The sequence below is a fragment of the Calypte anna genome, chromosome 4 (assembly GCF_003957555.1).
Source record: "Calypte anna isolate BGI_N300 chromosome 4, bCalAnn1_v1.p, whole genome shotgun sequence".
Lineage (NCBI taxonomy): Eukaryota > Metazoa > Chordata > Aves > Apodiformes > Trochilidae > Calypte > Calypte anna.
Genome location: NC_044247.1, coordinates 18,482,905 through 18,500,421, shown reverse-complemented (window position 1 = coordinate 18,500,421; position 17,517 = coordinate 18,482,905). Strand labels below are relative to the sequence as shown.

Here is a 17,517-nt window from a genome sequence, read left to right as displayed (position 1 = left end):
AACTAACAGCTTCTTTGGAAACCTAATTTCTGAATCCTTAGTGGAGTATTTTGGTGTAAAAAAAAAACCCTGAATTTCACAGGATGTAGTAAGCAGAGAATTGCAGATCGTGTGTAGCAACAAGCAGAGTATGGGTGAAAGTGCAAGAGAACTAAATAATTATTGATAAAAATGTGGTTTTCTCTGTCAAGATAGATAACTGGCTTTATGTTTGCTGGTAGAAAAGTGGTGGTATCACCAAAGTATTTTTCTAAGGTAATTCTTGATGGGGACAACAGTTGATGTGCTGCATTGTTTATTGCTGATACTCCATCCATGAAGCATTCACCTTTTGGTTTTTTGTTTTCCTTTCTTCCCCCCAGGAGATGAGGGAGAGGCTAAATCAAGGACTGTTCCAATGGAGGAGGAGGAAGATGATGATGATGACGATCCTGAGAATAGGTATGATACCATCCCTAAGGACTTAAAAAAGATTATAACACACCCTAGGCGTGGGCGCAAACCGGCGCAACGGAAGAGCAAGCAGGTTGTAAAAACCACGACTGCCTGCCTTGTAAAGACTCCCTCAAGGGCTTCCTGCAAGTCTGAACAAGGGGCCAGAAAACAGAGGCCAAAATCCAGAAATGCAAAGAGAGCATTTAAAAGTGTTAACTAACACACCTTGCATAGGGTGTGTTATAAAATGCACAGCAGCACTGTCCATTTTATGTTCCCATTTGGAAGTGTGAGGTTTGTGACTTTTTAAAGTATTTCATTCAGACAGGTAAAAAGCTACTTCTGATTCAATGTGAATTTTCATCTAGTTCTGTGAATAAAAGATTTGCAGCTGTGCAATACGCAGTGCTAAAATATTTTCAGATTGGACTTGGTTGTGACTGTTGCATAATTTGCTTTTTTAATCAAAGCAGCTTTTCTCAATAAAGAGAAAACACCAAAAAAACCCAGCATTAGATATTTTCAGCTGTTTCTAAAACTGAGTTTTAATCCACTCAAGAGTACCTGAAGTAGCTAATGTGGTAGTTAAGGCCCTGATTCTACAAGCACTGTGCATAAGCTTAACTGGTATCAAAGAAACTTAGTTATACGTATTAATTTTAAGTCTTTGCCTAGATATTTTCACAATTCTGGCTTCTCTGTATTGCTTCAGTTTCAAGTTCAATAAAAATGAATCTGTGTAAGATATGGTTAGTTAAGACATGTCATACTTTACCAGTATCACTGTAGTTATCAAAATTAGCCTGGCTAGAAAATGAAAAAGCTTTGTTTCCTCATGAGTGAATAAACAACATGAATTATTACTTAATTATGAGCCACCATTTCTTTTTGAAAGGTCTCCTAGATAGACAAATTTTTTACAGTATTTCAGAAACTGATTTTGGGGTTTTGTTTGGGCCTCATAGCATGTATGGGACCAGCTTCATAGCTTTGCACAGTTGCTGATGGAGCGTTTCTGCTTCTGAGCCTTCCTAGTTTAGAATACGGTTTCTTTGTTTCACTGAGTTGTATGTTTTGACCTGTGGCTGGAATAAATTTGGAGTAAATTTTAAAAACATTTTCTATCCGTTACAGACCTCACTTTGGCTTCAAAATGTTGCTGCTGATGTAGTTCTTGCTTATTTTGAGCCATCAAATAATTCAGTTTTAGGGACTTGACAGCACAGGGTCATAAGCAGAACATGTAAACATTGGTAGTAGAAGAGTTTTTAAAATTATGCAATGATGCTTTGGTTTCAGTCCTGGTTTGGTTGGGTTTTTTTCCCTTTTTTTCTTTTTTTAAGTGTTTCTGCTTAAGTCAATACATTTTTGTCAAAGTTCAGTGTGTTACAATGCTACTGACATACAAATGTCACTGACAGATCTTAATCAGTAGTTGAAGAGCTGTATTGGGAAATTAGTTACCCCAGCTGATAACAGACAAATCAGTAATAAAAAATTGGGGTTTAAAAATCAGTTTCTGTACTTTGTTTTGAAGGTGAATCTTTGTTTAAATTTTATTTAGGGAATATTTTGAAAGCACAGACGTGTTTTGTCAATAAACAGTTTTGTCAACCTTCAGACATTGTTATCTGGTAACTGCAGTCTGATTTTACATTTATCATGCATTGTATTTGGCACCAAAATGAGAGAGAGAAAATGTTAAAAAGATAGAACAAATTTCAAGAAGCTAAAAGCTTGAGTTTTTTCTGTTTACTCAGCACAAAGTGTTTAAATAGTTTACCTACTATTCAACTAAGTTGCCTATTTTCTTCCAGGCCAAAGAGGGTACCTAGTACCTACTGGGTATTTGTAGTGTGGGAACTCTCATGTTTGCAAGTCTCTAGTTTAGATGTTCTGTTATTTGCATACCTTGGGATGTGCATGACATGAATATTAATAGTCTTGACATCATCTTTGCCAAATGCAATATCCAAGTGGGTCATAATATGACATACAGTGCTGTATGCTTTCATCTTCTGTTGTGTAATTACCTATTATTGGTCCTTCTGATCTTTTAAATGGTACTGTTCAATATGTTTGCAGTAGTTTTGTTTATTAAGAAGTTATTAGTGTATTCAATGCAGAATGCCTTTAAGTATTTGATGGTTACAATAAATTTTTGTAAAACGTTTTTCTTGTCCAAGCATTTAATTTAATACAATTTCAACAGCTTGAAAATCAGACTGTTTCAACAAAGACAGCACAGAATTTAGAACAAGATGATTGGCAGTTTGCACTATTTTTAAAAAACATGTATGACATTCCATCCAAATATTAATGTCTTAAATTATATTTTAAGTGATTCTAAATTTTTCAGTAATATCTCCAAGGGCCCATTCAGTAGTGTGTTAGCTGAAAGAATAGTGGCTTTTATTAGCCACAGAAAAATACCCTCCCCAGTGCAAAGCCTTCTTTTGGGCAACCTTATTTTTACATATAATTAGTAGGTATTTCTGAACACTGCGTGTGAGTTGCTGTAATCTAATTGGTAGTAATACTTCACAATAATCAAGTACTATTTAAAGCTATGACCTTTTAAATAGAAGAATTATTTTTACAATGGTAGCGTTGCCTCACCAATATTTTTGACAATCCCAAAGTGAGCCCATCATTATTGGCACTCTAAAATTCATTAACAAGAATGATGCAAATTATCAGGTGGACTCCCACATCAGGAGAGGCTGCACCTACTATTCAATTTTTGCTGAAATATCTGAAGGGTAATTTAAAGTAGTCCTGTACTGTGACTAAGCAGCCCCTGGGGAACTTCCAGCTTTCCTGTCTCCTTTCAGAAATGTTTTCTTTTAGCATAAGTTAAAAAATGGATAGTAACCAGCTCCTTATTTTTAAATGTATATTGTTGGTGTCTTTCTTACCAAGGTGAAATATATTTAAATCCCAAGTTATATAAAATTATATATATATATACTGTTATTTTACTCTAGAGATGTTTTTATATGTCCTGGCTGAGATTACAACCCCCTTCTGCAAGGCACTGTATAACTGTGTGTTGGGAAAATGTCCTTTATACAAATCTCACAGTCTTTTAGCTAAGATGGAGTGGGGTGAGGCAACATGACATGTTTGAGGGCACAGCAAGTCAGCAGCAGAAATTAATGAAATGTGGGGATTTTTAATTTTTTGTTAAGTACCTGAAGTCCTGTGCTGGAGGTCATGCACTCCTCTGTGCTTCTTAAAATTTGTTTGTAGGGTTCAACTGTTATATCTGGTTCCCTGAGAATTAATGTCCTCGAGCTGAGTAAATATCACTCTATCTTTTGTTTTCGTGGGTTTGCTTGGAAGAATGTGAGTGAGGGAGTTCTCACACTTTTCTTGCTTGTTATTCTTGGTACTTGCAGTTTGATGTTAATGCAAATATTAAAATGTTAGAGCTAGTCTGTGAGGATTCTTAGCTTAGAAACCTGGTCACTTTAAATGGGTTTATAGCCTTAAATAACAATGTGATACATTATCCTGAACCACATATAATTTAATTTAAAATCAATTTCAAGACTCAAGTACTCAACTTATTAATGTAAAACATTTGTTACATCAGTCATTTATCAGATGCACTTACAAGACTTAATATGTTTGCTTCTAATATTACTTATGCTTTAAACTCCTATCAGATTTAATTCCTATCAGATATGTATATATATCAGATATAGTTCCTAACAGACATTAAAAATAAGAATCTTTTAAATACTGAATGTCTCAACAATGTCTGACATTATTAGCCTAACATAGTAGAACACATTGAAGAGATTGTAGCTTTTTTCACTAAACAAACAGTTCCCTCTCTGCTTGATTGAAAGTGTTTGAATTTTCATGCTAGTTTTATAATGTCTAAGTTTCTGTCTCTGAGTATAACACAAATAACAATAATATTATAAACAATTAATTATAAACTAATAAGTTTACCTAATCTGTTTGGTGGTTATGTTGATGATGATTAGTAGGAAAATAACAGCATCTCCTGTTTGTGGATAGTAAATTTTGTGCATGTTACTTCTAGATGAATAATACATTTGCTTTTTTTTTTCCTTAAAAATAATACCTTATAAAAGTACAAATAAAAATATATGTCTTCTTTTGTTAAGAACCAAAGTCAACCTTTGTTTAAAAATATGTAAATAAAATTTTAAAGGTGACTTGTGTAAAAGGTAAGTGTTGTTTACCCCATACAAGTTGTGTTAGCTTTGCTAATGTAGTTGAGGAAAATCCAAAATAAGTCAAAAGCAATATTAGTAGGCAGGACTTTCAGGATTGAATTTTAAAATTTTGCAGTTCTTTTTTTAGTGTTCCTACTTTGGTTTTTTTTTTCTCTCCCACAGCAGAACTTTAGTGGTGGTAAACTTATTTTTTTAAAGGAGAAAATGAGGCAAAATACTTGTGTCTGCATTTCCTGGAGTAGGAGTCAAGGTTAATTGCAGATTTTAAAGGTTTTACAGAGATATGAAGCTAAGATATTCCAAGCAGTTTCATTTTTGAAGAAAAAGTTCTGACCATTAAGAGATGGAAGAAATATACTCTTAATTTCACAGAATCATAAAATCCATAGCTTATAGTTTCTTAAAAGGAGCTATTTAGTCCTGTTGCTGTTATACATAATGTGGTGGGTTTAAAAACAAAATAAAATAACAAAAACTAAGAACAACAAAAACCCAGGTCCCTTTTCTAAATCCTCTGGAAGGACCAAGGGCAAAAAACTTTGGAAGGGGATGCTACTTACCTGTGGGCTTTTGTAAGTTTTCATTTGGTTCAAACTGTGACCTGTTGATATATATGGAGTTAAAGCTTACCAAAAGTACTGCATTTAAAATTGGCTGTTTCTTTGCAAGCTGTGCCCCAAAAGAGGGGGGAGTCTTTTGGATCCTGTGGATGGTCTGTAACTCACTGAGCAATCTTAACTCTTTATTAATTCATTTTACTTCCATCTTTTAATAATAACTGGATATACATCAGCATTAGAATATTTCTTGAATATATATTGCCACTCAGGAATAGAAAATACTGTATCAAGTGTTAGCAAAGATACCCTGGGAATATTTCTTTATTTTAGGGGCATGCTGAAAAATAAAATACAGATTGTTTAAAAAATGTATTTGATACCTACAAGGTCATTTAAAAGCTATTTTATACCTACAAGTAACTTAATTTTCTAATGTGTAAGAAGCTGTACTTAAGAGGTGATTGCTCCTTTGCCATTTCCAAGTGAAGCCTGGATATTGTGGTTTTGAGCTATTGTTTCAACTGGTGTAACAGCTCTCCCATTCTGAGCTATATGCATACAATTCTCCTGAATGTCAAGACAGACCAGATTTGACCTAGAAAAAAATTCACTTCATTTAAAATAGATGATCATGGAATGAAAACTGATATTTCTGAAATTTATATGAGGAAGGCCTGATTTTCATTCCTTCAGCATTTTATTTTCTACTGGAAGTACAAATTCTCAGATAAGTCTTCCATTTTCCTGTGCTTTTGACTTGCCTTGGATAGATTCATTATTTATTTATTTATTTATTTATTGCATTTCAAGACCATGTAAAGAAATACTTTTTCCATTGTAACTTGTGCTTTTATCTGGAAAGATTCTTGTGCTGAAATGAAGCTGGGAGATGCTGAGTGAGCAGTTTGTGGAACAGGAAATGTTTTTCCTGTCATTTTTCTTTGAAGTTCAGGTCCCATGATGTTTGATAAAAGGTTTTTTTGTGTGTATGTGTATATGCACATAGATTTTTTTTTTCCTCTAGTTGCTGTAAGGCAAGTGCTTGTAGTAAGAGGAAGGGTTCATTGTGTTTTGTTTTTTTTTCCACGAGGCACTTAATATCAGTTCATCTCTAGACATCACGAGATGCTTCAACTTCAGGGTGGGCAAAGGCAGTTAGAATGGTAGCACAATTCAAAAGATGTATAGATAGGGTAATACTTTTTCTTCGTGTTTTGTTTTTTTTTTAAACCTGTGAGTTTTGCATCTTGCAATAATCATTTTTGCCATGGTTAAAAATGTTCAGTGAAATGCTTTTTAAAATTCTGTTTATCTATACACTGGTGAAGTAAGTTCAGTGCCTCAGGGAATGAAGCTCATTGATTGAAATCCAGTCAGCATGGTAACCATGGGGGGAATGACTTGAGTAGTGGGATTTCAGGCAGTCTTAGAGTTAGAATTCAGATAGGTGCCTGTCCCAGAACTGCCAAGAGCCCATTCAAACAGACCATGAATAAAATGTTTAGGTTCATAAAAATAGCTATCTCCAGTCTTGCAGTGAAGCATGAAACTTCTTTTTTAAGAAGCATTATACAGATTTGCTTTCTTCTTATAACACATTACATTTAACATGAGATTTTTGCTGATTTATCCTGTCTTACCACAATGACTTTTCATCATGTGTCCTTTTTTTTTTTTTTGTTCAGCTTTCAACCCTTTTTTTGAAGTTCTGAATGGTATAGGATTACATTTATCTTTCTTAGGTTTACTTGAACAATGGAATAAATAGCTTTTTCTGTTTTACTTCAAAGAATTGCCAAGAAAATGCTTTTAGAAGAAATCAAAGCCAATCTTTCCTCTGATGAGGATGCATCTTCAGATGAGGAATCGGATGAAAGAAAAAAGAAAACTGGAAAGCATACTGAAAACACAGGAGATGATGATGGTGAGCACCAAAAGGCATCTGGGAAATAGTGGGTGCTGTGGCACCTGTCATAATTTCAAAGGTGACTTGGGAAGATTATAATTAGTGAAGTTTCTTCAGTTTTCAACAGAAAAATGTCATTGATGTTGATAGATAGTTGCCAAGTAGAGACCAATGTACATGATCATGAGGATTATCATCTCTTTTACTCTGCTGTAAGTGGTTTTGTAGTGTTGGGGTTTTTTTAATAGTCTGAGTTTTGTCACCCATGGAGAAGTCCTGGGATCTGTGAGGAATTATCTGTGCAGAACAGTTAGTATGTGCAAATGCATGGGAGAGATTTAATTAACAGGTGCAGTCATTGGAACAGATGTTCCAAGCGTTGAGGGAACAAAGGTGTGGTGGTTGTCATTTCCTGGAGAATCACATAATTTAGCCTAAATCAATTCAGATTTTAATTCTTTCCAAATTTAAGTGAGGAAAAAAATGACCAGTATGTGTGTTGTAATGACTCTTATCTCTGACAGAAGAGAATGAAAAGGAAGATAATTCTGAATCAGATTCAGAAGCAGAAGAATCAAAGAAGCCAAGATACAGACACAGACTGCTGAGGCACAAGCTGACAGTGAGTGATGGAGAATCTGGTGAAGAAAAAAAGGTGAAACCAAAAGACAAAAAAGAAGGGAAGCGCAGAAATAGGAGGAAAGGTACATAATCCAAACATTTCTTGTCACCAAAAGTACTTGCTGCTATGAAATAAGTCCAGAACATTTCAGAATGGACATCTGAAACTCCATAACCTTAAAATCTGTATATAAACTTGTGTGTGTACTAAATCTAGAACTCTCTTACCTATTGAGAAATGCATTTGTATTCAACATTTTAAACAAAATTAAGTCTTTCCACTTACTGTATCCTCTAAATCAGATGCATCTTTTAGGCTCTTAGAGTAGAGTCAAGCCCAGTATGTTTTAGTTGGTGAAATTCAATCTTGCCCCTTCTATAATTTCTCTCTTTAACCTGAGCTGGTAGGGGGAGGCCCTTGTGCATCAGCCATTTTTCTGTGCTAGAATAGGAATGTGTCAAACTTTAGTTCAACACCAGGTGGCACTGTGAAATGATGCCTGACTGATTTTTTCACTTTGCAAGAACAAAGGATCTTGTCAGCCCCTGGCATGGAGTCATTCTGAGCAGAGGAGGGGAGTGGTGGTGAAGATAAATGCTCCATGCCACGCTGGTCAGTGTAGGTGCTGATAGTGTTTGCACCCACTGCTTTCCTGTTCTTAGTGTTGCACTGGTGCCACCCAGTTTTTACAGTGTCCCACAAGCTAAAAGGTCGTTTTGAAACTCTTGATTTTTATCAGAATATATATATTTATGCTCTCCAACCCTTTTGGGATTACAGCTCTTACCAACAGCATTTCTTTCAAGAAAAGCAATTGTAAATTACAGTGGCAATGTGCAAATAAGATGCAGCAAGACTAATTCTCAGGATTGTTCAATGTAATCCCTTTTAAGCTCACTAGTCTCAAGTAGAGGAATACACTTTATTTCAGCTTGTCCTTTTTTAGCCCTGTGTTACTAACACTGCATTTTTCCTTGGATGTAAACCAGTCCTTGTTTTACACCTTACTGTAGAGCAATTAAGCTTTCCACTGTGTTAAAGCTCAAACTGAAATTCTAAAGGTGCTAAATGGCATGCTGGTCTTAATTACTTATAAATGCCACTGACAGCTCCTAAAAGTAGGTGTGGAAGTATTATCTAATACTGCTAGTTTATGTGTATTTTTGTTGTCTTTTGAGTCAGTTTTAAACTTGCATTACCTCAAGAAGCTTCAGGCCATCAATACAGTGATATAATTGCATATTTGTTAGTAAATGAGAGCAGTTTGAATGAATTGTGAGGTGTGATTATAATATGACATCTAAAATGTTTGAAACAAAAGCTTCTGGTTACCAAAAAATAATCTTTTGTTTTCTGAAGCTCTGTAATGTTCCCCATTATCTTCTCTCCTCCTCACACAGTCTTTGTAAAGTGAAACTTCATTTATGCTTTTTGTCATTTGTCATCCTTAAGGGGTTCTGTGCTGTCTGAAATGAGCTCTTGTGGTGCTTGTTGGTCTTAAACAGGTTGTATAATTAGCAGATAGATATTGTTGTTAACTTGGCAATAATTCAACATTAAACCACACTTTATTTTTAAAGTGAGCAGTGGAGATTCAAATGACTCAGAGTTTCATGAATCTGCAGTTAGTGAAGAAGTCAGCGAGTCTGAAGATGAGCAGCGTCCAAGAACAAGGTATAAATAAAATTTAACTATGCCTATCCTGGGTTTTTTTTCTCTTAATAGAGCAGTTGAGGCAGTGAGGTGTAAAAGTTGAAGGCTTTGGATCAGAGCTTAAAACTATTGGTGATACTTGCCTAAAATTTGCTATCTGCTAATTAACTTGATAGAAAAATGTGAGACTTTTGAATTTGTACCACACTATGGGGTACACAGCAATTGGATAAGCCAATTTGAAGAAGAGAATGATTAAAAAATGGGCATTTTTCTGTAAAAAATGTCAATGTCAATTTAGGAGTGGAGAAGGGCAGCAGGAAACTGGTGTTCTGGGATTCTTCAGGGGTGTCTGGAATAGACTCTTGGGATGTGTGCCTGGTGAGTTGAAGGGGAGGAAAGAATTTGGAAGTAAACCCCTGACTGCAGACAAGGAGTATGCATTCTGTTAATTAGCAGTGTACTTCATGTAACTTTTTTCTCATGGTTTTTCAGTGAATTGTTATTGTTAGTCAGGAGCTTTTGCTTTTTATAGATCTGCCAAGAAAGCTGAGGCTGAAGAAAACCAACGCAGTTACAAGCAGAAAAAGAAACGAAGGCGAATTAAGGTCCAAGAGGATTCTTCAAGTGAAAACAACAATAAGGTACTGCCCTGTGTTTTGAATTCATAAATGGGAAAAGGAGTTCCTGTCTCTTCTGCTGCCTGCTTAGGGACTTAGGTATCTCAAACAGCTCTATACAAAGTACAGTAATAAATGGTAAGTTTTAAAATGTTAACTTGGTGCTAAAATTTGTAAAGTGGCACCATTATGGAGCACACTCAGTGTGTTTAACTCAAATTACTTCCTGGCTAGATCTTGGTGAAAATGTGTGGTAGGTTTTAAGTAAATGGAATTTTTAAATTAGCATAGAAAATGACACAAATAGTAGATTAAAGCTTTCCTAGTGTTAGGCTTTCCTTTCAAATGTGGAGAAGGTGATAGCTGATCTGATCTAGTACCACTAGAACAGAAAAACAGTTCTTCATTAGTAGTCACTAATTACTATCAAATGATAACAGCACTTTCCGTACAGCCTTTACAAAGCTGGGCTTATCTCTGATAGCTCAGAGTACATTCTAGTTCAGCTGGCACTTGTTTTGTCATGCTGCCTGATTTCTTTTTTGAAAAGTAACTTTTTTCATATGAGCTAAATTTGTTCTGTCTGTATAAAATTTTTGGGAGCTTACCTGAAAATTGAGGCTCTGTGTCAGAATGTTCTTGCTAATACTTTATTTTATTTGTAATAGAGTAATTCTGAGGATGAGGAAAATGATGATTCAAAATCTCCTGGAAAAGGCAGGAAGAAAATCAGGAAAATTATTAAAGATGATAAGCTTAGAACAGAAACACAAAATGCACTTAAAGAAGAAGAGGAAAGAAGAAAACGTATTGCAGAAAGAGAACGGGAGAGAGAGAAATTGAGAGAGGTATGTTCTGGGTTTTGGGGTTTTATTACAGAATCCTAGAAAGTTAAATCATTGATGTTTAAGACAAGATATTTCTACTTCAGTTTAATTTAAGAAGTAATTTTACAAGTACTTCCATGTAGCCTTGTAAGCCACAAGTTTTATTGGTAGTTTCCTGCAGGTTGACATTGCTAAGTTTTATTTAAGACTACTTAGATCTTTCCAAAGCTGCTTCAGGTTGCTGTTGCTTTACTTTCCCTGGGGAAAAGCTCTTTCCCAAAGTAATGGATGCATAGTAAATACTTTAATGTTTCTCTTTGCTAAATAAATTATATTTTCCAGTATTGATAAAGCCTCTGTCTGTCAAATGCTTGTTATTCTTCATGTGTGAAGTGTTCCTGTGATATACTGTTTCTTCTTATAGGTGATAGAGATAGAAGATGCTTCTCCTCTAAAATGTCCCATTACCACTAAGTTGGTTTTAGATGAAGATGAAGAAACCAAAGAACCATTAGTGCAGGTTCATAGGAGTATAGTTACCAGACTGAAACCACACCAAGTAGATGGTAAGGAAAGAGGTTACTTTTTTTTTTCCCTCCACTGCCACAGCACCTTAAGCAACCTGAATTAGAATGAGAAAAACTTCTTGGCAGGCAAATGCCAGAATGTCAGGTTGAATGCTTTATTTTTGGAATAACTGAACAATATGAAGTGAGATCAGCAATAGTTCTCTCTTACAAGCAAAAAAGCTTAGGAAAGTCAAGTTGGAAGGGTCCTCAGAATCAACTAATTCTCCACAGTGAGGCAGAATAAAATACATGTTTACTCATTCTATTGAGGAATTCACTTTTTCTAGTTTTCAGTGAAGATTTTAAAATCTTGCAGTCTTTCCCTGGGTTTCCCAACAGAATTTTTTCCTTATATCTGACACAACTTCAAATCAAGCTGGCTTCTTACCATATTCTCTTTCTAGTGAAGAAGGAGAAAAGGAGAATAACTAACCGTAATTTTCTTCACAGTTCATTCTGCTATTTTGGATTGAACACAACTCCACAGTAAATATAGTTCAAAGCACACAAAAAATCACCCATCAGCCCCTCATGTTGTTAATGTGTTTTGTTGTGTAGCATGTATTTCTTTTCCTCTGTCAGCTGTCACAGTTCTTACAGGATTATTTTTTTTTCTCCATAAGCACAGAACTGCACATCTGGTTTGTCTTGGCAGAATTTCTTCTAATCAGTTTCAGATAATTTTGATAATTTGCCAAGATTGTTTTAGTCTTTTCATTTAAGTCCTTGCCACTTTTTTTTCTGTCTCCCCTTGTTCCCAAGATAGGAGTTATCTGCAGTGTGCACAAGAATATTTTCTGACCCAGTTGCCACATCTTCACTGAAACCTGGGAATATAGTGAAGTTCAAGACAAAGATTTTTCCTCATACATAGGAAAAGAAGTTAATAATTATCCTGAGCACTTCTTTTCCAAGAGTTACCATGCTCTTACAATGACCACACCTATCTCTTTTCTGATGAACTCTAATAAAATGAATGTTTAATAAGAAAATTTTCAATTATTTTCTTCAGGTGTTCAGTTCATGTGGGATTGCTGTTGTGAATCTGTAAAAAAAACAAAGTCATCTCCTGGTTCTGGATGCATTCTTGCTCACTGTATGGGTCTGGGGAAAACGTTGCAGGTAAGAAAAAAAGAAATATCCTCTTTTCTGGGCAGTAGGTTGCTCTCAGAAGCTCATCCAGCAAAAGGCAATTTTAATGACTTTCAGAACATATTAAACTTGCTGTTTCCTAGGCAGTGACTTATTGAGTGTTGCTGGAGGAGAATCTTCTGTAAAGAGGTCTTGAGGAGATGATTTTGTTACAGCTGTGGAAGTTCTGATACATGGTTATGCTTTCTCCTCTTCTAAAATATCTAGAATGAAATCAGATCATCACTGATATTCATGTGGAAAGCTCAAATTGTAAATGCAACTCAAATGCAACTCCCTTGCAACTCAAAAAAAGAAAATACAGCTGGTAGGAAACAGGCTTCTGGAACCTATGTTTCTAAGACAGTTTAATAATCTTAAACAGATTGTGTTGCACTGATGTCACTCCTGAAATTATTCATTTTCTTCAGTGGTTTTTCAGTTTACTTTGTTGCACCGATAAAGCAGAGGTTTATCAGGCTTTAGTTTTAATTTTCTGTGCCACACTTCTAGTCTCTGAAGTCAGATGCTTTGTCTTTTAATGTAAACAATATTTTGCTGCAATTTAGACTCTTCCAGGTGGAGTGAAAAGAGCATTTGTTTGTTGTTTCAGTAATTGTCCATAGGTATGTTCAGGTATTGGGATTGTTGTGTATTGCAAATAGTCAAGACCAGAAACTTTTGTTGCATTGGCAGTTCACTATAGGGCATAATTTCAACCCCTTTTGCACATCTTTATTTCTTTTCTTTGGCTTTCCAGTTCTTTGCTTCCTGAAATCTTCAGGTTCAGGCCCTCATTGTCACTTCAGTGCATGTTCCTTCTCCTTTGCATTGCTGAAGACTACTTTATGATACTCTTTAAAATAAGGTACTGTAGCAAAGGTCTTGGTCTGGTGCAAGTGGCTCTTCTGCCATATTAGAAGTTGCATAGTGAACAACATAATGGATATTGTGGAAAACCTGAAGCTCAATTGCCATCTTAAAATGTTTCTTCTGAAACTGATCAGCCAAGCAGTTGCTGTAAACCAGTGCTTACAGCTCCTTTTCTTGGGCATCACTGTGGTCCTCAGGAGATGCTGATGCACTTGACATCATGGTTTTGAAGATCAAAACCATTTTGATTTCCATACATATCAGTATTCATGCTACCCTTTTGAGGGTAGTCAGGCCTGTTCAGTTCCTTTTGTGCTTTCTTCTTTCCAAGTACTGATCTGTTTTCATATCATAAACATTGGTTTTGTATTTATCCAGTTGTAGCATCACCACCAATACCATGAGCAAAGAGCTAGGCTGAGCTGCCCATCTTGCAGCTCTGCTGTCAGGTCTGTTCCCAAGAATTCCTTTAGAAGAAGTCACTTGACAAAAGAATCTTTCCCTCTGATTCTGAGAGACAAATTTTTGAGAGCTCTGAAGAAGAAAGGAGGGTGATAATGACCTTAATATGCTTGCAAAGGCCCTCATAAAAACAGAACCATGTTGGTCTCCCTGTCGTTGGCCTTCTGGATGCTGTGTGTCCTCATTTCTGCAGGAAGGAGATAATTTCCAAATCTTTATTAGGACCACTGGCTAGAGGAATGAATTACTGTGAATCTTTTTGATATCTGCCACAAGTTGGAATCATTAGAAGTGTAACTGGGAGCTTCTGCAGACATCTGAGTTGGTGAGAACTGATTCCAGCATGGGATCAGTCAGGGCCTTCAGGAAGTCACTGGACAGGAGCTCTGCCTGGAGCTCTGGTGAGTTTGTGACCTCCAAGTCTAGATCATGTTAGCAGCCAGCACTTCATTCTGAATTCTTTCTTCACATGCTCCAAAGGTGGATGCACTTCTCATTCCCTGGAGCATAGTCCCTTCAGCACCATGATGATGGTTCTCAAAGAGGTTATTTTCTTCCTACAGTGAGGATGGGATCCTCAAAGCATCTGTGAGGAAATGCCATTTCACCATCCTCTTCCATCTTGGGTCAGTGTTGATAGAAGCTTCCCTATTGGAATGGGAAGCCCTATCTATCCCCTGACCTGAAGGCTCAGGATCTGATCCATGGAGAGGTCAGTATCTCAAGTACTGGAATTCCAAGCTGCATGACAGATGTCTCACCATTTCTGTGCTGTTAGCCAGCTTTACAACCTTGATGGTGGCTTCACAATCAAGAGGCTGCTGCAGGATCCTGTGGACAAAGCAATTGGTCTTTGACATCTCAAGGCTTAGAATGAGGGCTCTCTGTCATTTTTAGTCTCTGTAGTGCTCCTGTCTGCCTTGCTAGTTGGTGCTGGGCATGGTCAGCACACCTGAATGCTGCCAGAGAACTGACTTGGCTTGGAGTCTTTTATTATTCTATTTAGAGAGTTGAAATGTGCTCCAAGAGAAAATCTACAGAGAATCAAGCAGGAGGTATCTGGTTACTCTTCAGTAGTGTTAGCCAGGCCTTCCTGTACGGCTTCCCTATCCTTCAGTCTTCCCTCTAAATCATTGCTACCCAGGATTCTTCAAAAAAGTGAAGTTAATGAGTAATACATAATCCTGCTGTCCTCTGGACTAATTCAGACAAATTTTATAAGGACTTTGTGATTCTGAGAATCTTCTTTCTTGACCTGTGAGTTGCAGGATGTAGGGCTGGAGTGCTTAGGCTGGCAGATTATCTTCAGATTCTGTAGGTCCCTATAATTCTTTAGCAAAAAACAGGCTCAAGGGAACTTGATTTGGGGGGTTTCTGATTCTAGGGGGCATTTCCTGGTGGTCTCAGAGGGATCAGAGGGACTGTAGTCACTCACTGTATGTACTGCTGAGGTAAAACAAGCCAAAGTCTTGGTGGTTTGTAGTCCATAGCACGCGGACAGGATGTTTTTAACAACTGTATCTGCAATGTAACTAGATTTAATATTTTAACAATCCTAAATTACATTTGAAGAGTTTTTTTACATGCTCAGTTCTATCGTAGGTGTTGTTCAGGAGTTAATTAGGTATTTTTACTGGAGGTTTATAATATTTGGCAGAACTGTTGTGCTTTAATGTAGCACTGAAGTCTAGGTGACTTATACTTATACTTATACTTATACACTTATACTTTATGCACTTTATACTTGGGTTTGATGAAAAATTTCAGCAGAAGGTACTTTGTATGTGACCAGGTGTATTCACATTTGTTTTGACTTATCCCTTGATATCCAAAGGATGCCACAATTACAGATATGTACCAAGTATTTGTATGGCCAGGTAGTTGGTTTTTTTCCTTTATGTGATTGCTGACCGGTCCTTGCACTGTGCTCTGTAACTCTGATTCTGTAATGCCTTTTAAAAGAGCTAAATCAGCAGTAAGTTTTGGTAGACTTTGCAAACAGCAGAGGAGTCAGTAAAGGATCAGAAAATAGGGCAATTGGGGACTTGAGGGCTGACCAGGACAATAGGATTTTGTGATTCATCTTTATGGGTACTTCTTGCATTTGAACATGAGATGCTTTTGTCTTGATTACCAGACCACTGGTAATGCCTTTCATACTGCAGCATCTAAAAGGAGTTTGCTGCCCAGCATTCCAAACGTAGTTGTGCTGTATTGAAATTACTTTGGACAGTTTATAAAATCAAAGTTGCCACATACCAGGGTTTGATTTGGATAAAAAACTTTCTGGATGCTGTACAACTCTGTGGATTGCAGTGCAGGCTTCACCATGAGAAGGTTGGGGTGAGAGCTGGAGCTGCCACAGCATTGGTGCCTCTTCAGCTCCCACATTTCTACAGGTTGCCTCTAGTCCTGTCTTTATTTTTTTGCTACTGCTCAAAACCAGGCAGCCCAGCAGAAGCACTGAGTGACAAAAAAAAATTCAGGATATTTTTCCCAGGCCTCAGAGTTGTTATCTGCAGCATACAGCCAGTCCAGCTGCAGGGTTTTTACCTGGAAAGCATTTCAGTAACCTCTACTTCAAAGTTCTTCTGAGGCAGTGTGCCAATATGTTAAAAAAATTTGGAAAACACTGATTTAAGACTAAACTTCGCTTTCTGGAAATTTGGCACATTCATGAAGCCCAATGTTTGGGTCAAGTATTGAGAAATAGCCAAATGAAACTTCTTTTATTCTCTTTCTGTTGCTATTCTGTTAATAGACTTTGAACTGAAATTAGAGTTTTTTAGTTTAAGAAAATGATTGATGAAATGTAAAGAGAGGGTTCCTTATTTCTGAAGTCCTTCAGCTGTCTGCTTCATGTATCTGAAAATGTGAAGGATTATGCAGCCATGTAACAAAAGTTTGTGACATCAAAATACATGAATATTAAATTTTAATCAGAAAGTTGTTTTAACAAACAGAAAAAGAATACTTGTACAAGACTGTTGGTAAGTTCTATACATGAATATATATCTTTATGTTTCTTTCTTAGTGTTTTATACTCAGCAATTTTTTTTTTCTTTTTTCTTTTTTCTTTTTTTTTTTTTGCATTTTGTCTGTTTTTTCCTCTTGCAGGTAGTAAGTTTTCTTCACACAGTCCTGCTCTGTGACAAGTTGGATTTTCGGACAGCTCTGGTAGTGTGTCCACTGAACACTGCTCTGAACTGGCTGAATGAGTTCGAAAAATGGCAAGAAGGTTTAGAAGATGATGAAAGACTAGAGGTATAAAGGCTTTTAAAGAGTTCTTAAAAAATATGTGAACAGTTTTTGTATTTGGGAAGCTCCACCACTTAATATTTTGTCCAAGGGATGCCCCGCTAAGTATGTAAAAAATCTACGTAGGTATTTAAAACTGACACTGGGACTTGAGTATTTTAAGAGAAAATCCAAGGATTTTTTTTTTCCTCTTTGCAAGGTCTGTGAACTGGCAACTGTGAAACGTCCTCAGGAGAGAAGCTACATGCTGCAGCGCTGGCAGGATGAGGGGGGGGTGATGATCATTGGGTACGAAATGTACCGGAACCTTGCACAGGGCAGGAATGTGAAGAGCAGGAAACTTAAAGAAATCTTTAATAAAGCTTTAGTGGATCCAGGTAAGTGCAA

General features: G+C 36.5%; 1 protein-coding gene across 11 annotated transcripts in view; it reads left to right on the top strand.

The window, feature by feature from the left end:
* The window catches only part of ATRX (ATRX chromatin remodeler), a 72,082-nt gene that overhangs the window by 27,868 nt on the left and 26,697 nt on the right, over positions 1-17,517 (top strand). For 8 of the 11 annotated variants that reach the window (XM_030449077.1, XM_030449081.1, XM_030449086.1 and 5 more), the window contains 10 exons: positions 363-441; positions 7,000-7,133; positions 7,640-7,819; positions 9,318-9,411; positions 9,926-10,034; positions 10,679-10,858; positions 11,262-11,403; positions 12,419-12,528; positions 16,990-17,136; positions 17,330-17,507. In XM_030449077.1, the coding sequence (XP_030304937.1) occupies positions 363-441; positions 7,000-7,133; positions 7,640-7,819; positions 9,318-9,411; positions 9,926-10,034; positions 10,679-10,858; positions 11,262-11,403; positions 12,419-12,528; positions 16,990-17,136; positions 17,330-17,507 (1,353 nt within the window). The remainder of the gene's footprint in view (positions 1-362; positions 442-6,999; positions 7,134-7,639; positions 7,820-9,317; positions 9,412-9,925; positions 10,035-10,678; positions 10,859-11,261; positions 11,404-12,418; positions 12,529-16,989; positions 17,137-17,329; positions 17,508-17,517) is intronic. The other 3 variants (XM_030449079.1, XM_030449087.1, XM_030449078.1) reach the window with 1 other exon arrangement.